At 38.0% G+C, this 27,488-nt stretch overlaps 1 protein-coding gene across 1 annotated transcript in view; it reads right to left on the reverse strand.

The window, feature by feature from the left end:
- LOC110455093 overlaps positions 1–27,488 on the reverse strand; it is a 53,608-nt gene that overhangs the window by 16,571 nt on the left and 9,549 nt on the right. Inside the window, exon 2 of the mRNA XM_021505036.1 lies at positions 15,653–15,709. Within this exon, the coding sequence (XP_021360711.1) occupies positions 15,653–15,709 (57 nt within the window). The remainder of the gene's footprint in view (positions 1–15,652; positions 15,710–27,488) is intronic.

A 27,488-nucleotide genomic window follows, 5' to 3' on the forward strand; every position in this document is an offset into this window, starting at 1 on the left:
TACCACATGATACATTTACTATACCACATGATACATTTACTATACCACATGATACATTTACTGTAATTTTTAATGAATTCGAAATGTTTATTTTGTTTCATTTCATTGTTTCATTTATTATTTAATGAGTGTACAAGTCATATTGGATTTATTAAACTCATTCAATAATTTGATATGAATGACACTCGCCTAAAGGCTTGTGTCATATCTAATTTTTTAACTTAAATTCAAATAAATTCAGTTCCTTTTATTCTCCTGGTTTATCTTATGTCTGTTCAATAATAATGGTTAATAAACAATAAAACTTCTAACTAGTCACAGTGATAGATTTCTTTTCAAATAACCATATTTTCCTAACAATAATAATTGATTAATGATTTTAACTACAACACTGAAATACTGGTCAAAAGGAAGTCATTCCAGAGATAAAATTCTTCAATCCAAAACATAAATTATCACATTAAAAGTGGGAAATACAACACCCCTTTAAATCTACATCCATAAATTGAAAATCTATACATCCATAAATTGTAAATCTACATCCATAAATTGTAAATCTACATCCATAAATTGAAAATCCATCCAATACTGACAAATCTACACCCTCATATTCAGTAAAAAGCCCTCAAGTCAAATGTCTTATACTAGATTAGTATTGATTGTGTAACCAAACATTAGGCAGGACTTTTTGTGTGATTTCAGCATTACTTGAAGTTGCATTCCATTTGTCTGTGCATTGAGAGTTTTCATCTTGATAGATACAACTTGTTTAATTGAATTGTTTCAAGAAGTCTTCTACTGGTTGCTTAATCAGCTTTTATTTGAATCCATTTTATACTTTCATCAAACTAAGTCCTTGTATTCATCAGAGCAAATGAGGTCTGCAGCGAACTGCTAAACTAAGTCCTTGTATTCATCAGAGCAAATGAGGTCTGCAGCGAACTGCTAATCTTTATACAGACACCATTCTTATCCTTGTAATCACATTTCACAAATTGAATGGAATCGTATTCCTTTTTGTGATTTAAAGTTCATAAAATGATGACACACAGTGAAGCAAGGTAACAAATCAATATCTGGTCTCCATAATTACAGAGAAAATGTCAATAGATTTGAAATAAAGATGTCTAAGTGTTGTTTCAGCTATAAGATTGTGACAAGAATCCGATATAAAGATTGGGTTGCTCTATTATAAATCAGAATGAGGACAGCTGTGAGAACATGACAAGGAAACATCAAATTAGATGTAAAACTTGGATTGTTTTCTGCAAATGATCAACAGCACATTAACTGGATATGAAGATAAAATGTATGAAGCATACCAATGTGGACATTCACAGCACACTTTGACCTAATGATCCTATCATGATCACTCAACATAGTGCTGAGCTACACCACCACCTGTGTCTATCTGTCTAATCAACCCCATCTATCACTCAACATAGTGCTGAGGTACACCACTACCTGTGTCTACCTGTCTAATCAATCCCATCAATCACTCAACATAGTGCTAAGGTACACCACTACCTGTGTCTACCTGTCTAATCAACCCGATCAATTACTCAACATAGTGCTGAGGTACACCCCTACCTGTGTCTACCTGTCTAATCAATCCCATCAATCACTCCACATGGTGCTAAGGTACAGCACCACCTGTGTCTACCTGTCTAATTGACCCCATCAATCACTCAACATAGTGCTTGGAAACCCCCCCCCCTGTGTCTACCTGTCTAATTAACCCCATCAATAACTCAACATAGTGCTGAGGTACACCAACACCTGTGTCTACCTGTCTAATCAAACCCATCAATCACGCAACATAGTGCTGAGGTACACCACTACCTGTGTCTACCTGTCTAATCAATCCCATCAACCACTCAACATAGTGCTAAGGTACACAACCACCTGTGTCTACCTGTCTAATCAACCCGATCAATTACTCAACATAGTGCTGAGGTACACCCCCACCTGTGTCTGCCTGTCTAATCAACCCCATCAACCACTCAACATAGTGCTAAGGTACACCTCCACCTGTGTCTACCTGTCTAATCAAACCCATCAATCACGCAACATAGTGCTGAGGTACACCACTCCCTGTGTCTACCTGTCTAATCAACCCGATCAATTACTCAACATAGTGCTGAGGTACACCACCACCTGTGTCCGCCTGTCTAATCAAACCAATCAATCACTCAGCATAGTGCTGAGAAACACCAGCGATTTTGTAGATGATCCTAAGTTTATTGTGTGCTATTGTAGGAGCTTACATCCGATCAATCACTCAACATAGTGCTAAGGTACCCCTCCGCCTGTGTCTACCTGTCTATTCATCCCGATCACTCACTCAACATAGTGCTGAGGTACACCAACACCTGTGTCTACCTGTCTAATCAAACCCATCAATCACGCAACATAGTGCTGAGGTACACCACTCCCTGTGTCTACCTGTCTAATCAATCCCATCAATCACTCCACATGGTGCTAAGGTACAGCACCACCTGTGTCTACCTGTCTAATTAACCCCATCAATAACTCAACATAGTGCTGAGGTACACCCCTACCTGTGTCTACCTGTCTAATCAACACCATCAATCACTCAACATAGTGCTGGGGTACACCACCACCTGTGTCTACATGTCTAATCAACCCCATCAATCACTCAACATAGGGCTGAGGTACACCACCACCTGTGTCTGCCTGTTTAATCAAACCAATCAATCACTCAACATAGTGCTGAGGAACACCACCACCTGTGTCTGCCTGTCTAATCAACCCCATCAACCACTCAACATAGTGCTAAGGTACACCTCCACCTGTGTCTACCTGTCTAATCAAACCCATCAATCACGCAACATAGTGCTGAGGTACACCACTCCCTGTGTCTACCTGTCTAATCAATCCCATCAACCACTCAACATAGTGCTAAGGTACACCACTACCTGTGTCTACCTGTCTAATCAATCCCATCAATCACTCAACATAGTGCTAAGGTCAACCATCCCCCGTGTCTACCTGCCTAATCAACCCGATCAATCACTCAACATAGTGCATAGTGCTGAGACTCAACATAGTGCTGAGCTACACCACCACCTGTGTCTATCTTTCTAATCAACCCGATCAATCACTCAACAAAGTGCTGAGGTACACCACCACCTGTGTCTGCCTGTTTAATCAAACCAATCAATCACTCAACATAGTGCTGACAACCACCCGCGATTTTGTGGATGATCCTAAGTTTATTGTGTGCTATTGTAGGAGCTTACATCCGATCAATCACTCAACATAGTGCTAAGGCACACCACCACCTGTGTCTACCTGTCTAATTGACCCCATCAATCACTCAACATAGTGCTTGGAAACCCCCCCCCCTGTGTCTACCTGTCTAATTAACCCCATCAATCATTCAACATAGTGCTGAGGTACACCACTACCTGTGTCTACCTGTCTACTCAACCCCATCAATCACTCAACATCGTGCTGAGGTACACCACCACCTGTGTCCGCCTGTCTAATCAAACCAATCAATCACTCAACATAGTGCTGAGGTACACCACCACCTGTGTCTGCCTGTCTAATCAAACCAATCAATCACTCAACATAGTGCTGAGAAACACCAGCGATTTTGTGGATGATCCTAAGTTTATTGTGTGCTATTGTAGGAGCTTACATCCCCCTCCTCTCACTAATTAGTGGTGGATGATCCTAAGTTTACTGTGTGCTATTGTAGAAGCTTACATCCCCCTACTCTCACTAATTAGTGGTGGATGATCCTAAGTTTACTGTGTGCTATTGTAGAAGCTTACATCCCCCTCCTCTCACTAATTAGTGGTGGATGATCCTAAGTTTACTGTGTGCTATTGTAGAAGCTTACATCCCCCTCCTCTCACTAATTAGTGGTGGATGATCCTTAGTTAACTGTGTGCTATTGTAGGAGCTTACATCCCCCTCCTCTCACTAATTAGTTGTGGATGATCCTAAGTTTACTGTGTGCTATTGTAGAAGCTTACATCCCTTTCCATTCCCCAATTCCCAGCAATAATGTAACACTTTTCTTTGTTTTATTCTTTACTGACACACCATCTATAAAATAATTAAAACTTTATCTACACTGGAAGACAGGTGTCACAAAGTTGTAAGACTTGATATAGGAGATGTTTTTTCTGATAGGATGAGAAAGGAAGTTATTAAGAGTTTGGGAGCCAGAGGAGCCAGGCGGGATGGAGAAGTATTGATCTCTACTACAGCTCACCCAAACTTCTTAAACTCAGAGCTGGCTGATTTATGTTTTCTGTGGCAGAATTGATCAGTCACAATGTGATAACCCTGTGTTGCTATGGGTTTTTTCCTATCTAGCTATTGTCTTGTGAGATGTAATGAACCTGTCCGAGTAATGGAGCTTAGATATATTCCTTGGTATACTTTATACTAGTACATGTAATAAATGAAAACTTAAAACATATTGAAGCAAAACAGATAAAATGTTGATAGTGATAGAAACCTATAGCTTTATCATTTATACAGTGATTTATCACTTGGAAAACATATAGTGTATCATGTCATTTTCGTTTTTGTGCCATATTTATCGTTTGATTTTACCGAAGTTTGTTATCGTAAAGAAAATATTGTGATCATTGTGAATAAGGCAATGTCAGACGAAGCAAGCCAAATTGGGGTGTTACAACCTTAATTTATATCTTAATATCTTGTCCCAATGATGTAAATACTGTATTTGGTTAAGATCAATCAATCTGTTTAGAAGAAGTATTGTTTAGAGGGCTGAAATCCTCCAGTTTCCTCTATTGGGCTCCATCCTTCAGCCCAATGGTCCCCTTGGGGGTGAGCGAATAAGCAAGGTTTAGGAATACGAGTATGTCCCTGTCAAAAGTAATATAATTTGGGGTACAAATTCAGGGGACTGCCTTGAAAATTGTGAAATAATCTAGAATTCAACTTATGATTGTTACAGTAGGTAGGACATAGGTAGGATCACAATCAGAGGGCAGCACAGCATTGTACTGATCTGCCAGACACCTACAGTAATACCTATATCTCCTCTCTATATGCCAGCCTGTCAGACACCTACAGTAATACCTATATCTCCTCTCTATATGCCCGCCTGCCAGACACCTACAGTAATGAACTTCCTATATCTCCTCTCTATATGCCAGCCTGTCAGACGCCTACAGTAATGAACTACCTATATCTCCTCTCTATATGCCATCCTGCCAGACACCTACAGTAATGAACTAGCTATATCTCCTCTCTATGTGCCAGCCTGTCAGACACCTACAGTAATGAACTACCTGGGCAGCACAGCATTGTACTGATCTGCCAGACACCTACAGTAATACCTATATCTCCTCTTTATATGCCAGCCTGTCATACACCTACAGTAATGAACTACCTATATGTCCTCTCTATATGCCAGCCTGTCAGACCCCTACAGTAATGAACTACCTATATCTCCCCTCTATATGCAAGCCTGTCAGACACCTACATTAATGAACTACTTATATCTCCTCTCTATATGCCAGCCTGCCAGACACCTACCGTAATGAACTACCTATATCTCCTCTCTATAGGCCAGCCTGTCAGACACCTACAGTAATACCTATATCTCCTCTTTATATGCCAGCCTGTCATACACCTACAGTAATGAACTACCTATATGTCCTCTCTATATGCCAGCCTGTCAGACACCTACATTAATGAACTAACTATATCTCCTCTCTATATGCCAGCCTGTCCGACACCTACAGTAATGAACTACCTATATGTCCTCTCTATATGCCAGCCTGTCAGACACCTACATTAATGAACTACTTATATCTCCTCTCTATATGCCAGCCTGCCAGACACCTACATTAATGAACTACCTATATTGTCAGACACCTACAGTAATGAACTACCTGGGCAGCACAGCATTGTACTGATCTGCCAGACACCTACAGTAATACCTATATCTCCTCTTTATATGCCAGCCTGTCATACACCTACAGTAATGAACTACCTATATATCCTCTCTATATGCCAGCCTGTCAGACACCTACATTAATGAAATACCTATATCTCCTCTCTATATGCCCGCCTGCCAGACACCTACAGTAATGAACTACCACAGTAGGTAGGACATAGGTAGGATCACAATCAGAGGGCAGCACAGCATTGTCCTGATCTGCCAGACACCTACAGTAATACCTATATCTCCTCTTTATATGCCAGCCTGTCATACACCTACAGTAATGAACTACCTATATATCCTCTCTATATGCCAGCCTGTCAGACACCTACATTAATGAACTAACTATATCTCCTCTCTATATGCCAGCCTGGCAGACACCTACAGTAACGAACTACCTATATCTCCTCTCTATATGCCATCCTGCCAGACACCTACAGTAATGAACTACCACAGTAGGTAGGACATAGGTAGGATCACAATCAGAGGGCAGCACAGCATTGTCCTGATCTGCCAGACACCTACAGTAATACCTATATCTCCTCTTTATATGCCAGCCTGTCATACACCTACAGTAATGAACTACCTATATCTCCCCTCTATATGCAAGCCTGTCAGACACCTACATTAATGAACTAACTATATCTCCTCTCTATATGCCAGCCTGTTAGACACCTATAGTAATGAACTACCTATATCTCCTCTCTCTATGCCAGCCTGTCAGACACCTACAGTAATGGACTACCTATATCTCCTCTCTATATGCCAAACTGTCAGACACCTACAGTAATGAACTACCTATATCTCCCCTCTATATGCAAGCCTGTCAGACACCTACATTAATGAACTACTTATATCTCCTCTCTATATGCCAGCCTGGCAGACACCTACAGTAACGAACTACCTATATCTCCTCTCTATATGCAAGCCTGTCAGACACCTACAGTAATGAACTCCCTATATCTCCTCTCTATATGCCAGCCTGTCAGACACCTACATTAATGAACTACCTATATCTCCTCTCTATATGCCAGCCTGTCATTCAACTCAAACCTACGTCATGACATTAAAGAATAAAGATGGATAGAATTTAGAAAATGCCGGCAAACCTCCTCTAAAACATTCCAAAGAGTGGCATCTGTGTATAACAATGCTTATCAGCATCAGACGTTTGTAATCAATCTTGGGCACAATTGAAGTGAACTTGGAGCAGTTTTCACAATGTCCATCTTCGTGATACAGACCAGTTAAGGTATATGAAAGGTCTGACTTTTCCAGACTCGTGTCTATCAGGATGATACAGACCAGTTAAGGTATATGAAAGGTCCCTCTTTTCCAGACTCGTGTCTATCAGGATGATACAGACCTGTTAAGGTATATGAAAGGTCCAACTTTTCCAGACTCGTGTCTATCAGGATGATACAGACCTGTTAAGGTATATGAAAGGTCCAACTTTTCCAGACTCGTGTCTATCAGGATGATACAGACCTGTTAAGGTATATGAAAGGTCCAACTTTTCCAGACTCGTGTCTATCAGGATGATACAGACCAGTTAAGGTATATGAAAGGTCCCTCTTTTCCAGACTCGTGTCTATCAGGATGATACAGACCAGTTAAGGTATATGAAAGGTCTGACTTTTCCAGACTCGTGTCTATCAGGATGATAGAGACCAGTTAAGGTATATGAAAGGTCTGACTTTTCTAGACTCGTGTCTATCAGGATGATACAGACCTGTTAAGGTATATGAAAGGTCCAACTTTTCCAGACTCGTGTCTATCAGGATGATACAGACCAGTTAAGGTATATGAAAGGTCTGGCTTTTCCAGACTCGTGTCTATCAGGATGATACCGACCAGTTAATGTATATGAAAGGTCCGACTTTTCCAGACTGGTGTCTTTCAGGATGATACAGACCAGTTAAGGTATATTAAAGGTCTGACTTTTCCAGACTCGTGTCTATCAGGATGATACAGACCAGTTAATGTATATGAAAGGTCCGACTTTTCCAGACTGGTGTCTATCAGGATGATACAGACCAGTTAAGGTATATGAAAGGTCTGACTTTTCCAGACTCGTGTCTATCAGGATGATAGAGACCAGTTAAGGTATATGAAAGGTCTGACTTTTCTAGACTCGTGTCTATCAGGATGATACAGACCTGTTAAGGTATATGAAAGGTTGGACTTTTCCAGAATCTTGTCTATCATGATGATATAGACCAGTGTAACAGGAGAGGAAAAATGCACGGCCAGTCTGGGGTTTGAGCTATGGACCCGCCGAACTCTAGATGGATGCTCTACCAATTGAGCTCTCTGGTCGCCTACGATCAACCCAGTCCAGTTCCGCTACATTCCTCCCTCCTTTAACAAAGTCTTTGACCCCGAAGACACACGAGTCCCCAGTCCAGTTCCGCTCCACCAATTAAAGTATAGGAAAGATCAGACTTTTCCAGACTCTTGTTCATCATGATGATAGAGACCAGTTAAGGTTTGGATAGGAAAGATCAGACTTTTCCAGACTCGGAGCAGCCTTGTAGATGAACAAGACACAGCCGTATCCGCTGGTGTGATTACTATTCGAGCTGCAGAATCTTTACAAAACCTGGAGACATCACAAATGTCAAACAATGTTTACAAAGGTTTAAGTAAAAACGACTGATCAATCAGAGGGTATTTGGAGAAGATTAGCTATAAAAGCCAGTTATGTCTGAAGAGGATATAGCCACAGCCACACAGAGGCACAGAAAATGGCTGCCAATGGTTGCCAAGTAACCTGCACCACTGCCAAAACTAAGTCAGGAAGAGATGATTGGGTTATTGCTGTAGACAGTCATTGGACAAGGATATAGTGTATTTACAAGCTATCATTGGTCGCTATTGAGTAAAGTCATGTCATGATTGTAGATTACAATGACATCATAATGATGAGCAGACCTAACCTTCCTGTTCTATCTGCCAAACCACCCAACACTGAGCTATTGTACTCACTAATCCTTAATTACATCTCTCAGGTTGATGAGGCATGTGTTGATCAGTACAGATTACTGCAGGTTATTATTTCTTGATGACATCTAATAAGATACACATAACTTACATCTGCTTGGCAAGCTGGCACTCCTTCAGCCATAAATAACTCAATTAGTGAAAGAGGAGGAGGCAGTTTGAAAACACATTTTTTTTTATTTACATTTGCAGATACCATTAGTTTGATACCTGCAGGATGTGCATCAAAGACACCCAGCTAAAACTACGGTGATGTCCTACATCACTTTTTTTTTAATTAAAGCCTGTTTTTGAGAAGACAAAATTAATTTTGCAAAAAAAGAACTATCCAGCTGGTAGCCTTGAAGAGTTCTGATGAAGAAATGTCTTGCTTCTTTTGAATTTCACATTAATATCACATTATTCAATCTTGACTTGGAGACTTTGAGTTACAAAATTTCATGTATGTTATCAAATAAAAAAAATCTGCCATAAAAAATTAGTTTGTCCATTAAAAATTAATAACAGTTGCATTATCCATCATATCTTGGAGAATTAATTGATTTTACAGAAGGGCACTCTCTATGGATTCGGTGCCAGTGTAGTCAGTCAATTCGTCTAAACCGACCCTTCCAACCAAACAAAGGATGCTCGTAAAAATACCAGTTATATAATCTGGTGAAACAGTTACCCTGGTATACCAGTTATATCATCTGGTGAAACAGTTACCCTGGTATACCAGTTATATCATCTGGTGAACAGTTACCCTGGTATACCAGTTATATCATCTGGTGAAACAATAACCCTGGTATACCAGTTATATCATCTGGTGAAACAGTTACCCTGGTATACCAGTTATATCATCTGGTGAAACAGCTACCATGGTATACCAGTTATATAATCTGGTGAAACAATTACCCTGGTATACCAGTTATATCATCTGGTGAAACAATACCCCTGGTATACCAGTTATATCATCTGGTGAAACAGTTGCCCTGGTATACCAGTTATATCATCTGGTGAACAGTTACCCCGGTATACCAGTTATATCATCTGGTGAAACAATATCCCTGGTATACCAGTTATATCATCTGGTGAAACAATTACCCTGGTATACCAGTTATATCATCTGGTGAAACAATAACCCTGGTATACCAGTTATATAATCTGGTGAAACAATTACCCTGGGATACCAGTTATATAATCTGGTGAAACAGTTACCCTGGTATACCCGTTATATCATCTGGTGAAACAGTTACCCTGGTACACCAGTTATATCATCTGGTGAAACAGTTACACTGGTATACCAGTTATATCATCTGGTGAAACAGTTTCCCTGGTATACCAGTTATATCATCTGGTGAAACAGCTACCCTGGTATACCAGTTATATCATCTGGAGAAACAATAACCCTGGTATACCAGTTATATCATCTGGTGAAACAGCTACCATGGTATACCAGTTATATAATCTGGTGAACCAATTTCCCTGGTATACCCGTTATATAATCTGGTGAAACAGTTACCCTGGTATACCGGTTATATCATCTGGTGAAACAGTTACCCTGGTACACCAGTTATATCATCTGGTGAAACAGTTACACTGGTATACCAGTTATATCATCTGGTGAAACAGCTACCCTGGTATACCAGTTATATCATCTGGTGAATCAGTTACCCTGGTATACCAGTTATATCATCTGATGAAACAATTACCCTGGGATACCAGTTATATAATCTGGTGAAACAGTTACCCTGGTATACCGGTTATATCATCTGGTGAAACAGTTACCCTGGTACACCAGTTATATCATCTGGTGAAACAGTTACACTGGTATACCAGTTATATCATCTGGTGAAACAATTACCCTGGTATACCAGTTATATCATCTGCTGAAACAGTTACCCTGGTATACCCGTTATATCATCTGGTGAAACAGTTACCCTGGTATTCCAGTTATATCATCTGGTGAAACAGTTACACTGGTATACCAGTTATATCATCTGGTGAAACAGTTTCCCTGGTATACCAGTTATATCATCTGGTGCAACAATAACCCTGGTATACCAGTTATATAATCTGGGGAAACAATTACCCTGGTATACCAGTTATATCATCTGCTGAAACAGTTACCCTGGTATACCAGTTATATCATGTGGTGAAACAATTACCCTGGTATACCAGTTAGATCATCTGGTGAAACAATAACCCTGGTATGCCAGTTATATAATCTGGTGAAACAATTACCCTGGAATACCAGTTATATCTTCTGGTGCAACAGTTACCCTGGTATACCAGTTATATCAACTGGTGAAACAGTTACCCTGGTATACCAGTTATATCATCTGGTGAATCAGTTACCCTGGTATACCAGTTATATCTTCTGGTGAAACAGTTACCCTGGTATACCAGTTATATCATCTGGTGAAACAGTTACCCTGGTATACCAGTTATATCATCTGGGGAAACAGTTACCCTGGTATACCAGTTATATAATCTGGTGAAACAGTTACCCTGGTATATAACTTAACAGGATAATACTACTTTATAATATTGTTTGACCCCTGCAGACTCTCTTTCTCTGCTCCAATGTTTCTGATGGGTTGAAATTCACATCTTCATAATTATTTTATGTTAATCATCAGATCATACAAATAAGATTTGGTCACATCTCTGGGTGTTTATATTTATAGAGTACAAATGGCCATGTCAAACAAGTTGAACTACTAATGAAACTGTCTCCTTCATTAGATTGTATTAAATAGATACCCCAACAAATAGTCTCCAATCCAGATATAAATCTAGTGACTGTAATAATATATACTAAATAATGCCCTTAACACAGAAATATATCTAATGACTGTAATAATATATACTAAATAATACCCTTAACACAGAAATATAACTAATGACTGTAATAATATATACTAAATAATACCCTTAACACAGAAATATAACTAATGACTGTAATAATATATACTAAATAATATCTTTAACACAGAAATATATCTACTGCCTGTAATAATATATACTAAATAATACCCTTAACACCGAAATATAACTAATGACTGTAATAATATATACTAAATAATATCTTTAACACAGAAATATATCTACTGCCTGTAATAATATATACTAAATAATACCCTTAACACAGAAATATAACTAATGACTGTATTAATATATACTAAATAATATCTTTAACACAGAAATATATCTACTGACTGTAATAATATATACTAAATAATACCCTTAACACAGAAATATAACTAATGACTGTAATAATATATACTAAATAATACCCTTAACACAGAAATATAACTAATGACTGTAATAATATATACTAAATAATATCTTTAACACAGAAATATATCTACTGACTGTAATAATATATACTAAATAATGCCCTTAACATAGAAATATATATAATGACTGTAATAATATATACTAAATAATGCCCTTAACACAGAAATATATCTAATGACTGTAATAATATATACTAAATAATGCCCTTAACACAGAAATATATCTAATGACCGTAATAATATATACTAAATAATGCCCTTAACACAGAAATATATCTAATGACCGTAATAATATATACTAAATAATGCCCTTAACACAGAAATATATCTGGTGACTGTAATAATATATACTAAATAATGCCCTTAACAGAGAAATATATCTAATGACTGTAATAATATATACTAAATAATACCCTTAAAACAGAAATATATCTAGTGACTGTAATAATATATACTAAATAATGCCCGTAACACAGAAATATATCTAGTGACTGTAATAATATATACTAAATAATGCCCGTAACACAGAAATATATCTAGTGACTGTAATAATATATACTAAATAATACCCTTAACACAGAAATATAACTAATGACTGTAATAATATATACTAAATAATATCTTTAACACAGAAATATATCTACTGACTGTAATAATATATACTAAATAATGCCCTTAACACAGAAATATATCTCCATGTACTCCACTCCTTCTTCTGTGAGGATTTTTCTTTTAATTTCTCAAAAAAGTAACAAAAGGATGGCTTAAGTCCACCCAGCTGTAGTAAATGAATTACTATTTTTATGGACTGGCACTACAATATGATCACATGTGAACTATAGTGTTTAAGTGTACATCACCATAGAAACTAGAAAAAAGGCTCAAGATTTTCTGCCAAAATATTTGTTATATTGAGCGGAAAAAACTGATAAAAAAAATCTTACACACAATACTCTTTGTACTATTTCTCTTCAAGTGACAGCTGGAAATCTTGATAGAAATGCCAGCCAATGCTTTCATGTATTCCAGAGTTTATTGTATAAAAAGAGTATCAGATACAGCTACATCTCCTGTTTTATCTGTAACAGCAAAAGATTGAACTATGACAAAGTGACAAGCTGAACATGGAGGGCCCTGAGTTATACAGATTTACCATGTAAAAACGACCCATATGAACAAAGCAAGCATGACTAGAAAGTGACACCCCCTAACCACTAGCCTGCGCTTCCCTGTATGTCTGACATGGGTACAGTGCTTGTATTCACCAAACAGAAAAACACCAGGAAAGATAATTAGAAAGAAAACCTAATTTTGCCTGTTACACCAACCTGATGTGTTTTGCTGCCTGTAAATATGTACACATGTTCAATACTTTCATGTAGCTTTCTACAATATCCTTGTTGTTTACACCTGCAAACCCTACCGTGAAAACAACCGACATTGTGGAACATTAATCAGGGTCTGCAGTGACACGGGAAGCCAAACTGGAATAATAAAACCACAAACGGGGGTAAAAAGTTGGAGCAGTAACATTGACATGTATCACTACCCTAACATCTACGTCAGGCGTGAAACAATACCCACGTAATACCTACTTTAATGAGGGGGCATTGTCGGGCAAACAGGCCAATTTCGTAGACTATGTATAGCGGTAAATACATGCCACGCTGATACTCATGTTGATGGTAACCATGCCCAGGTGTGTATTCCTGCCCCATCCAGGTGCTTTCACACTTTTTAATCAATTCCCAAGACAGGCTAGCTCCTTTTGTTATGTTTTAGAGAACTAGATGAGCCGACTGCTGCTCAAGTGATTACTTCCCCACATGTATGTACCCATTGTTTGTAGGCCTGCTCCAACTACACCATTTCTATTTTTGCAATGTTCACTTATTGAACCGTTTCAATGTGTCTTACAAAGTGCTTTACCGATTTGAAATATGCATGTGCCAAGGTTTGCCCTCAAACACGGGACCACATACAGTTCGGATAACATTTCTTGATGCAGTACTTTTCCAGGATTACCATTTGTTTAAACGAACCGAACAACCTTGTATGACTTTATGGACAGTGATAAATTATTCAATTAAACTTGGTGGACACCTTAAGTATACTCTAGTATTTGTAAGGTTAATGTATTGGTGTTGTTAGGGTTTAAGTTCTGGTGTTGTTAGGGTTTAAGTTCTGGTGTTGTTAGTGTTTAAGTTTTGATGTTGTTAGGGTTTAAGTTTTGGTGTTGTTAGGGTTTAAGTTTTGGTGTTGTTAGGGTTTAAGTTTTGATGTTGTTAGGGTTTAAGTTCTGGTGTTGTTAGGGTTTAAGTTTTGATGTTGTTAGGGTTAAAGTTCTGGTGTTGTTAGTGTTTAAGTTCTGGTGTTGTTAGTGTTTAAGTTCTGGTGTTGTTATGGTTTAAGTTCTGGTGTTGTTAGTGTTTAAGTTTTGGTGTTGTTAGGGTTTAAGTTCTGGTGTTGTTAGTGTTTAAGTTTTGATGTGGTTAGGGTTTAAGTTCTGGTGATGTTAGGGTTTAAGTTCTGGTGTTGTTAGTGTTTAAGTTCTGGTGTTGTTAGGGTTTAAGTTCTGGTGTTGTTAGTGTTTAAGTTTTGGTGTTGTTAGGGTTTAAGTTCTGGTGTTGTTAGTGTTTAAGTTTTGATGTGGTTAGGGTTTAAGTTCTGGTGATGTTAGGGTTTAAGTTCTGGTGTTGTTAGTGTTTAAGTTCTGGTGTTGTTAGGGTTTAAGTTCTGGTGTTGTTAGGGTTTAAGTTCTGGTGTTGTTAGGGTTTAAGTTTTGGTGTTGTTAGGGTTTAAGTTCTGGTGTTGTTAGTGTTTAAGTTTTGGTGTTGTTAGGGTTTAAGTTCTGGTGTTGTTAGGGTTTAAGTTTTGATGTTGTTAGGGTTTAAGTTCTGGTGTTGTTAGGGTTTAAGTTTTGGTGTTGTTAGTGTTTAAGTTCTGGTGTTGTTAGGGTTTAAGTTCTGGTATAATTGTTATTAGTGTTAAAGTTTTGGTGGAGATTTGTTTTGAACATACATGTATTTTACTTTGCAAACAAATGAATTAGAAACAATATCTAATAACTCAGTGCATCTTTTCCATAAAGTGCTTGTGTTGGTGGGGTTTATAATACTGTACCTTATTATACCATGCACATAGGACTGATTGGCACCTTGTATACCCTATTTACCGTTTATCCTGATTGGCTCAGCTGGTCCTGACACCTTATACCCTCTATAGACGTTTACTCCATATGTAAAATGGTTATATCATTTCAGAAAATGTATTCCTGGTTCATTTTCTTTTTATTATTAATAGTACTTACCTGGTCCAGCTTTTTATTATAATAGTAGTAACCTGGTCCAGCTTTTTATTATAATAGTACTTACCTGGTCCAGCTTTTAATTATAATAGTACTTACCTGGTCCAGCTTGCATTCAGCATTACAGAAAAGAGATCTATCTCTGGATGTGAGAGTCTGAAAATATATAAAAAAAAAAAAAAGGAAGTTGTAGTCTTAGTTATTAGCCTTGAGTAACCAAATCCAACTTTAACACTTAAGTAAATGGCTGTCCCTGCTGAGCATGGCATTCCCTGGAAAAGAGAACAGGTACAATCTTTCACAGTGACACAATTCATTCAATATTTTAACAAATATATAAAACATTTAAAGCCTGAAATTAATTTACGATGTTTCTATAAATTGTTGGTTTTGTAAGTGGTTTGAACACTGCCTCAAAAGGTCTATGGCCCGGCGGTGACAGTGATAGCGATAGGGTAATCATTGGCCGACCTAACTGTTACTGTCACAGCGCATTCAGGACGAACCTGTTACATAACTGTTACTGTCACAGCGCATTCAGGATAAACCGGTTACATAACTGTTACTGTCACAGCGCATTGAGGACCAACCTGTTGCATAACTGTTACTGTCACAGCGCATTCAGGACAAACCGGTTACATAACTGTTACTGTCACAGCGCATTCAGGACAAACCGGTTACATAACTGTTACTGTCACAGCGCATTCAGGACAAACCGGTTACATAACTGTTACTGTCACAGCGCATTCAGGACAAACCGGTTACATAACTGTTACTGTCACAGCGCATTCAGGACAAACCGGTTACATAACTGTTACTGTCACAGCGCATTCAGGACAAACCGGTTACATAACTGTTACTGTCACAGCGCATTCAGGACAAACCGGTTACATAACTGTTACTGTCACAGCGCATTCAGGACAAACCGGTTACATAACTGTTACTGTCACAGCGCATTCAGGACAAACCGGTTACATAACTGTTACTGTCACAGCGCATTCAGGACAAACCGGTTACATAACTGTTACTGTCACAGCGCATTCAGGACAAACCGGTTACATAACTGTTACTGTCACAGCGCATTCAGGACAAACCGGTTACATAACTGTTACTGTCACAGCGCATTCAGGACAAACCGGTTACATAACTGTTACTGTCACAGCGCATTCAGGACAAACCGGTTACATAACTGTTACTGTCACAGCGCATTCAGGACAAACCGGTTACATAACTGTTACTGTCACAGCGCATTCAGGACAAACCGGTTACATAACTGTTACTGTCACAGCGCATTCAGGACAAACCGGTTACATAACTGTTACTGTCACAGCGCATTCAGGACAAACCGGTTACATAACTGTTACTGTCACAGCGCATTCAGGACAAACCGGTTACATAACTGTTACTGTCACAGCGCATTCAGGACAAACCGGTTACATAACTGTTACTGTCACAGCGCATTCAGGACAAACCGGTTACATAACTGTTACTGTCACAGCGCATTCAGGACAAACCGGTTACATAACTGTTACTGTCACAGCGCATTCAGGACAAACCGGTTACATAACTGTTACTGTCACAGCGCATTCAGGACAAACCGGTTACATAACTGTTACTGTCACAGCGCATTCAGGACAAACCGGTTACATAACTGTTACTGTCACAGCGCATTCAGGACAAACCGGTTACATAACTGTTACTGTCACAGCGCATTCAGGACAAACCGGTTACATAACTGTTACTGTCACAGCGCATTCAGGACAAACCGGTTACATAACTGTTACTGTCACAGCGCATTCAGGACAAACCGGTTACATAACTGTTACTGTCACAGCGCATTCAGGACAAACCGGTTACATAACTGTTACTGTCACAGCGCATTCAGGACAAACCGGTTACATAACTGTTACTGTCACAGCGCATTCAGGACAAACCGGTTACATAACTGTTACTGTCACAGCGCATTCAGGACAAACCGGTTACATAACTGTTACTGTCACAGCGCATTGAGGACCAACCGGTTACATAACTGTTACTGTCACAGCGCATTGAGGACCAACCGGTTACATAACTGTTACTGTCACAGCGCATTCAGGACGAACCGGTTACATAACTGTTACTGTCACAGCGCATTCAGGACGAACCTGTTACATAACTGGGGCAGAATAATTGATACTTTTCTACTAGGGCAGATTATAATGTTCACCCGTGTCCTAAATACGGTTCCCTGAATACACCGATTGTACCTATCAGTTTTTCCCTGGGCCATCTTCTTTTAAGTCAGCTTATGTTATCATTCTAATTTATTGAAATCCTATCCTAATTGACCACGGTTATCTACGTATGGAACATCTATAGTGACACAGTGATACATCTCATAATGGTCATGTTTTAGATTGATGTTTATTAAAGATGTACGACTAACCAGGGATCAACAGTTAAATCTAGATGCAATAAGATGTGGTTAAACAAGAACTATTGATATATAGCCCCCTTTTGTTCACAGAGCTCGACGATGTAAATTTTGGAAATGTTCAATGATAATCCGTTAAAAACGCCTAAAATCATGTCTTTTGTACACAAACATGCGTAAAACCACGTGTAATTATCACGTGATCACCAACATACTTATTTGACAAAAATTATAACATAATGGAGGTCCGTGATTTTTTTTATTTAATCCTATTAATAACTGTTGTTGGCCTGGTTGGAGGCCGCAGGGCGTCTTGATGTGGGAGGAAACCCACAGAAAATGCACGTGGTCGTATAGGTGACCCCAAAGCTTTTCAGTCGGATCGAGGATTCTAACCCCGGCCGTCTTGATGAAAGGCAAACACGCTTTCCATTGCGCCACTCGACTACCCATATTTTTTTTTTAAATGAACGTTTGAAAGTTAACTGGTAAGCAGGAAACGCTCTTACGGTTTATTTAGGAGCCTTGAGTATGTTTGCAATTAAAGTTGTGTTCGGTGTAAAACGTACAAACTATAGATATATCGGAAAGTATTCAAATGTACAAAATGATTTAATAAGAACTCCACTGAGAGCCATTGCTATTTACAAATAAACGCTTTAATTTTGTTGTTTTACAATTCCACCCTTTAGTAGACTCTGGGGCGTCGTGCAGCTTAACTCAGCCGACATCTTGGCGCGTGCATGATGGGAGGAAGAAGCGAGGACGTCGTTTAAGTGTCACAATGACACAATACGGATTCTTTAAATAGTAATCTTTAACCATCGGCTGCCAAATTAGGGAAGTCGGGAGGGTGTGTACCTGCGGGTTGCTGTTTTGTGTGGGTCGACGGAGAAAGAGTTGACGAGTTGTTGACGAGTTATTGACATTGTATGTAATCAGTTGTGGGTTGGGGATGACGTCACGTTGTCCAGACAGATCCGTAATGGCTCTCTATTTCCGGTGACATTAGTCCGTGGAGGATTTAGAGTCATATACACTGTCCGTTTTAAACTCAGTAGTATTAACAACAACAATGTTGTAACAATCACATTAATCTAAACTTTATAACAATAAAAACGGTTTTATAGCATTAATACCGATGTTATGACAATCCAATATATGTAATTACAATCCTAACAGTGTTAGGATAATCCTAACTATGTTATAACAATCCTAACCATGTTATAACAATCCGAACAGTGTTATAACAATCCTAACCATGTTATAACAATCCAAACTATGTTATAACCATCCGAACCATGTTATAACAATCCGAACAGTGTTATAACAATCCTAACTATGTTATAACAATCCGAACAGTGTTATAACAATCCGAACCATGTTATAACAATCCGAACAGTGTTATAACAATCCGAACCATGTTATAACAATCCGAACAGTGTTATAACAATCCGAACCATGTTATAACAATCCGAACAGTGTTATAACAATCCGAACAATGTTATAACAATCCGAACAGTGTTATAACAATCCGAACAATGTTATAACAATCCGAACAATGTTATAACAATCCGAACAATGTTATAACAATCCGAACAATGTTATAACAATCCGAACAATGTTATAACAATCCGAACAATGTTATAACAATCCGAACAATGTTATAACAATCCGAACAATGTTATAACAATCCGAACAATGTTATAACAATCCGAACAATGTTATAACAATCCGAACAATGTTATAACAATCCGAACAATGTTATAACAATCCGAACAATGTTATAACAATCCGAACAATGTTATAACAATCCGAACAGTGTTATAACAATCCGAACCATGTTATAACAATCCGAACAGTGTTATAACAATCCGAACCATGTTATAACAATCCGAACAGTGTTATAACAATCCGAACCATGTTATAACAATCCGAACAGTGTTATAACAATCCGAACAATGTTATAACAATCCGAACAATGTTATAACAATCCGAACAATGTTATAACAATCCGAACAATGTTATAACAATCCGAACAATGTTATAACAATCCGAACAATGTTATAACAATCCGAACAATGTTATAACAATCCGAACAATGTTATAACAATCCGAACAATGTTATAACAATCCGAACAATGTTATAACAATCCGAACAATGTTATAACAATCCGAACAGTGTTATAACAATCCGAACCATGTTATAACAATCCGAACAGTGTTATAACAATCCGAACCATGTTATAACAATCCGAACAGTGTTATAACAATCCGAACCATGTTATAACAATCCGAACAGTGTTATAACAATCCGAACCATGTTATAACAATCCGAACAGTGTTATAACAATCCGAACCATGTTATAACAATCCGAACAGTGTTATAACAATCCGAACCATGTTATAACAATCCGAACAGTGTTATAACAATCCGAACCATGTTATAACAATCCGAACAGTGTTATAACAATCCGAACCATGTTATAACAATCCGAACAGTGTTATAACAATCCGAACCATGTTATAACAATCCGAACAGTGTTATAACAATCCGAACCATGTTATAACAATCCGAACAGTGTTATAACAATCCGAACCATGTTATAACAATCCGAACAGTGTTATAACAATCCGAACCATGTTATAACAATCCGAACAGTGTTATAACAATCCGAACCATGTTATAACAATCCGAACAGTGTTATAACAATCCGAACAATGTTATAACAATCCGAACAATGTTATAACAATCCGAACAATGTTATAACAATCCGAACAATGTTATAACAATCCGAACAATGTTATAACAATCCGAACAATGTTATAACAATCCGAACAATGTTATAACAATCCGAACAATGTTATAACAATCCGAACAATGTTATAACAATCCGAACAGTGTTATAACAATCCGAACCATGTTATAACAATCCGAACAGTGTTATAACAATCCGAACCATGTTATAACAATCCGAACAGTGTTATAACAATCCGAACAATGTTATAACAATCCGAACAGTGTTATAACAATCCGAACAATGTTATAACAATCCGAACAATGTTATAACAATCCGAACAATGTTATAACAATCCGAACAATGTTATAACAATCCGAACAGTGTTATAACAATCCGAACCATGTTATAACAATCCGAACAGTGTTATAACAATCCGAACCATGTTATAACAATCCGAACCATGTTATAACAAACCGAACAGTGTTATAACAATCCGAACCATGTTATAACAATCCGAACCATGTTATAACAATCCGAACAGTGTTTTTACAATCCGAACAGTGTTATAACAATCCGAACCATGTTATAACAATCCGAACAGTGTTATAACAATCTGAACAGTGTTATAATAATCCTAACAATATAATAACAATTATAACAGTGTTATCACAATCTTACAGTGTTATAACAATCTCACAATTTATCAAAATCTTACAGTGTTATAACAATCTTACAGTGTTATAACAACCTTACAGTATAACAACCTTACAGTTTAACAACCTTACAGTATAACAACCTTACATTATAACAACCTTACAGTGTTATTACAACCTTACAGTATAACAACCTTACAGTATAACAACCTGACAGTGTTATAACAACCTTACATTATAACAACCTTATAGTATAATAACCTTACAGTATAACAACCTTACAGTATAACAACCTTACAGTATAACAATCTTACAGTATAATAATCTTACAGTATAACAACCTTACAGTATAACGACCTTACAGTATAACAACCTTACAGTATAACAACCTTACAGTATAACAACCTTACAGTATAATAACCTTACAGTATAACGACCTTACAGTATAACAACCTTACAGTATAACAACCTTACAGTATAACAACCTTATAGTATAACAACCTTACAGTATAACGACCTTACAGTATAACAACCTTACAGTATAACAATCTTACAGTTTAACAATTTTAAGAATTTAGTTTATCCTAACAATGTTATTATTCCCACGAAATTATTCAATTATAGGAATTTTTACAAAAACAACGACAATGTAAAAATTACAACAAGCACGACAATGTTATCTTATGACATGTAGGAAAGTTTTACTAGGACGACAATGTTATCTTATGACATGTAGGAAAGTTTTACAAGCACGACAATGCAAACTTCGTCTGCTATTTTGTATAGTATTAGATTTCCTCTGTAGTTATACACAATGACATAATATGACGTTTTACAATCTGGTTTCCCACATAATATTTGTACTTTCCTAACCTCACACTTTCCTAATACGTGTAAAGTACAGAAAGTGAACTATGAACCGTGTTTCTAAATTTCTCTTCACACGTAATAGCGTGAGTTTGTCGCTCATGCTAATGGGGAGTTTCGGGGATCTGCAATCATTCGGTTTGCAGTAAACTAAAGTCAAGACACTGCAATGTTCACAGTATGAAGACGTGACAATTGTCTTAAGACATCTCCCATTGCTAGCAAAAATATATCCACGCGAACACTCCTTAAAACGCGTCATGCCGTGCAGATCCATTCGAACGCACCGTTTCTCCAGCTCCAAAACTGTTAGACGCGCGGACTGTCGCTACATAATGACTCATAGAAAAGCGAACGAGGTTATCACGATTTTGCGTCAACGTCGTTGACGGTCACAAAGACTTTTCTTGTTAATATGTATACATAACAAACAGCCGTTTTGTTTCTGTTTCTATGGAGTTACAGTTTTATAGCCCGACCCTTGGTAATTATCCGACAATTGAAATGCGACTATTGCTTGTCAAGTAGGCGCGACTTTTGTCACCTCTCTACCAAATAATGTCACTCACGCCGCCTATAACAGTCGGACAACAATCGCTTTAAGCACAAGGGGGATAATTCTGTCAAACCCGGCTAGTCGACCTAATTTTATTTACGTAATTTTATTTACGTCTTTTGGTTCTTTCCAAGATTAAGATTCTTTTCTGAAATCGACTTAACCAGACAATTTGATCACGAGCTGTCACTCAAAATGTAGGTCCTGAACACATCGCTGTTCCAGAATCAAACAGACTATATGAGAGGAAGTTGCAGCTCGTATACACAATAAGGGATGGCAAACTAAGGAGGTGAACATGAGACCAGCATAGGACTCGGTGATAGATCTGTGCAATCCATTCCAGACTTCTGTATATAATGGCTGAGTTTGAATGGGACTCTTTTCAATTATGTGTGTAGATCTATGCCATACGCGCAAAGTCTGAAAAGTTAAGCAAAGAGATCAGGATTAAGCACTAACTTTTATTGGGTGATGTAATTCTCTAACTTATAACGGGTGTTCTAATTTGCGACCTTGTAACGGGTGCTGTAATTCGCTAGCTTGTAACGGGTGCTGTAGTTTGCTAACTTGTAACGGGTGTTGTAATTCGCTAACCTTTAAAAGGGGCTGTAATTGCTAACTTGTAACGGGTGTTGTAATTGCTTACTTGTAACGGGTGATGCAGTTCGCTAACTTGTAACGGGTGCTGTGATTCTCTAACTTGTAACGGGTGCTGTGATTCTCTAACTTGTAACGGGTGTTGTAATTCTCTAACTTGTAACGGGTGTTGTAATTCGCTAACTTGCGATCAAAGCATTTTATTTCTCTTTCTCTCTCTCTCTTCCATTTTCTGGTACATTAGTTGACGCAAGTAATACTCTGATGAACGAGAAGTTGTGTATATACTTTTCCTTGGTTTAAATCAATTTCGTGGACAACAAATTTGAAACAAAGAAATTCACAAGTTACCATTACTGTGAGCGACACCTACACTTACAGCCTATATAGACAGTGTGAAGTGGGTGGCGTAAAGCGGGAGGAAACAGTGTGTAGAATTCTGGAAAATGTCGTCATGGTTATGGTGGCGAAACGGAAATAAGGAGTGAGGAAACGGATAGACAGTGTTCCTTGATTCATCAGATAGGGCACAATTGTCCATGGTTCCGTTTGGTGTGTTATATAAATCCTGCTTTGTTTATCAATCAATTGTAAAAATTGAATTCGATAACTATGAAAAACACGTTTTTTCTGAAACCCTATTTTATTTGTATGTTAAATACAACGTATTGACGTCATCTTGTCATACGAATCCGACACTCATAGTGCGACCTTGGCATGTAGTGAGATAGCAGACTTCCTGCTATTGTCGTCATCATAGTTTAGGAAACATTGGAACTTCCGATACCGTCTAGGCCGAACTTTTTTCTTAGAAACCTACATGACACGGAGAAATCTGCGCTGAAGTTACTTAAAAACCTGATACATGATAATATTAACATATGTCCAGTTCCAGAACACGCCATGATCGGAACAAATGGGGCACGGGTTCTGTTTGTTTACTAACAGCATTGTCGCCTTCCGCTACTTAATTGGGCTATTAACGATCTCAGAACCACACGTTTAATCACGATTAACGAACTCAGAATCACACGTTTAATCACGATTAACGATCTCAGAACCACACGTTTAATCACGATTAACGATCTCAGAACCACACGTTTAATCACGATTAACGATCTCAGAACCACACGTTTAATCACGATAAACGATCTCAGAGCCACACGTTTAATCACGATTAACGAACTCAGAATCACACGTTTAATCACGATTAACGAACTCAGAATCACACATTTAATCACGAGTAACGAACTCAGAATCACACGTTTAGTCACGAGTAACGAACTCAGAATCACACATATAGTCACGATTAACGAACTCAGAATCACACATTTAATCACGAGTAACGATCTCAGAATCACACATTTAATCACGAGTAACGATCTCAGAATCACACATTTAATCACGATTAACGAACTCAGAATCACACATTTAATCACGAGTAACGATCTCAGAATCACACATTTAATCACGAGTAACGATCTCAGAATCACACATTTAATCACGATTAACGATCTCAGAATCACACATTAAATCACGAGTAACGAACTCAGAATCACACGTTTAGTCACGAGTAACGAACTCAGAATCACACGTTTAATCACGATTAACGAACTCAGAATCACACATTTAATCACGATTAACGAACTCAGAATCACACGTTTAATCACGATAAACGAACTCAGAATCACACGTTTAATCACGAGTAACGATCTCAGAATCACACATTTAGTCACGATTAACGAACTCAGAATCTCATATTTAGTCACCGATATCTTAAAATCTACCGTAAGTTGACAACCGACTACCGGAGATGTTTAAATGACAAGCATACAACGGACGACTAAAGGAAAATTACAACAATAATTTAGAAATGTATATATTCATGTATGCCAACTAGAGAACAGTTCACATTTTAAACAGGGCACCACATTAAATCTGATATTTGACCGCACCCTTTTAAGATCTGGCTTTCTTTAACGCACGTAACAAACTAGCGTCTGCCACTATTCTGCAGTGTGTGCGCGCCCGGTCAACTAAACAGATAATTGGAAAGATAATGAAAATTTTGAATAAATGTTTTATTCAAATGTCCACATTTGAATTTGAATGAAGAGTAATCGCCCTCCGAAAGGATAGGGGATATAGATTCCATATGATCTGAATTGAACAGACCAGTCTCCTCCTGAGCTTGGTATGTCACAATCTTGCTAGCGACGTTTCCTTGTGGTAGACTCTTGTTTCCCCCACTAGTCCAGGGGGACACTCAGTGTATTGCCTACAGGGCCTGATCAAAACCTCAGAAAAACCTTTAGATCAAATTTCAGATCAAATCTCAGATCAAACTTTACAGTAGATTCTATATCTTCTATAGAAGAGAAATAAAAATAAACTGTTTCGCATTTTCATATAAGACTTTTTCCGTACGTTTTCTGTATCTAGTGTATCCTTACAGTATCGCTTTGAACTATTATGTACCGTGGCCACACTGACCTTGTAACTGGTCGAGTGGTGACCGGGACCCACTGTCGGCAGGGGCAATATAAACACCATTTATCCATGGGAAAATATTTCTCGTGAAAACACGAAAATCTTATAAACAGTTTGGTGTTTGGTTCCACAGAAAGATAGTGCTATGTACGAATCGAGATTCAAAACCACTTCAAACGCTTGTTTCTAATTAAAATTTCAAGCGATGTACTATATCGACAGGTGGAAGCTGACTCCATCTCCAGACTAACTTTTGGCCCCATGAAAAACCAACAAACGTATGCTGACCATTCCCTCCGGTAGGAGTCGTATCAGAAATATTTATTTATCTAGAATGAAACATGAGTCGATTACGGTGCCATATTCTTGATTGTAATTCGGCCTCCACTCGCCCGGGGACTCTGTGCTGCTACTTCCGGTTAAGGATGTGGGCGGTGTCGGATTCGCGCGCTATCGATCCAAGAATTGCACAACACCTCAATGACGCGTAATAACCAAGTTCCGATGACTTGGCCACAATTTGTGTATTAAGTAGAGTTTAGATTGAAGTCTATTTTAGACATTTGTTATTGGTGTGTTTTTTGGCAGACATAATAGCAAATATCTACGAATCTAAGCGTGATCCTTATGAATTTGAATGCTGATATCGTCAATTTGAACTCTGATGAAGTAAAGTTATCTACACGTGCGAGGACACGAGCACAGGCACGTCACCTTACATGATGACTGTAGAAAATGTACATAACAAAGTTCGGGTCCCGGAGAGTGGCGGCTAAACGTTCTGTACACAACATGTTAACATCTCAAAGCATGTCTACACGTGCTGTATCCCAGAAATGACGTACACTATAAAGCCGACTTCCTAGTCTGGAATTGTAACTCTGAACGTAAAAATAGTTAGCACTGCATCGTAAAAGTATTACAAGTGTTGAGTAAAAACACCCTAGTCCGACACGATTTCACCTGTTGCTGTTGTTCTTGTAGCTGTTCAGAGTCCCACGGAAGCTAGTGGGTCTCGTCTTTCACCACTACGTTGAGGCTCCTGCATGCCCGAACATGAGAGTTTTCTGCGGAACTCCCCAAGACCGGTTAATTAGAGTTGACAAAGCTCGAAGTTTGAGATAACCTGTCAAATAGGAACGTTTGGGAACAATATCTCGTCATCTTTATGTTTCATTAAAAGAAATCCCTGATTGCCTCCCAAACTAGGATGTTGACAGTACTGAGATTGGTCTCTTTTTTAAAGATGGTTTCTATTAGCCATCCGTTTTTGTTTTCTATGTATATCGCGTATATTGTGATTTGATTATACGTTATTTGTAATTACGTAACTAAAACAAACAACGAAATGTTATAAGTAAGATGGCTAAGTTTAATTCAAACTTTGGGTCATTGGCCCATCAGTATACAATACATATTTTACACAAATCATGGACAATGTACAGAGGATGAAAACAATCATATTCTCTGTTTGATACATATGCGACGTTAAATAAAGTTTCTTGTTAAATATAGTATGTATGCCTTGTAAATTATCAATATGCACTGTATTAGAGGAAAAGGCGTTGATAAGTCTATATAACCTGTGCCTAGTCCTCTGCTCAAATTTGGGACA

Source organism: Mizuhopecten yessoensis, unplaced genomic scaffold (assembly GCF_002113885.1).
Source record: "Mizuhopecten yessoensis strain PY_sf001 unplaced genomic scaffold, ASM211388v2 scaffold921, whole genome shotgun sequence".
Lineage (NCBI taxonomy): Eukaryota > Metazoa > Mollusca > Bivalvia > Pectinida > Pectinidae > Mizuhopecten > Mizuhopecten yessoensis.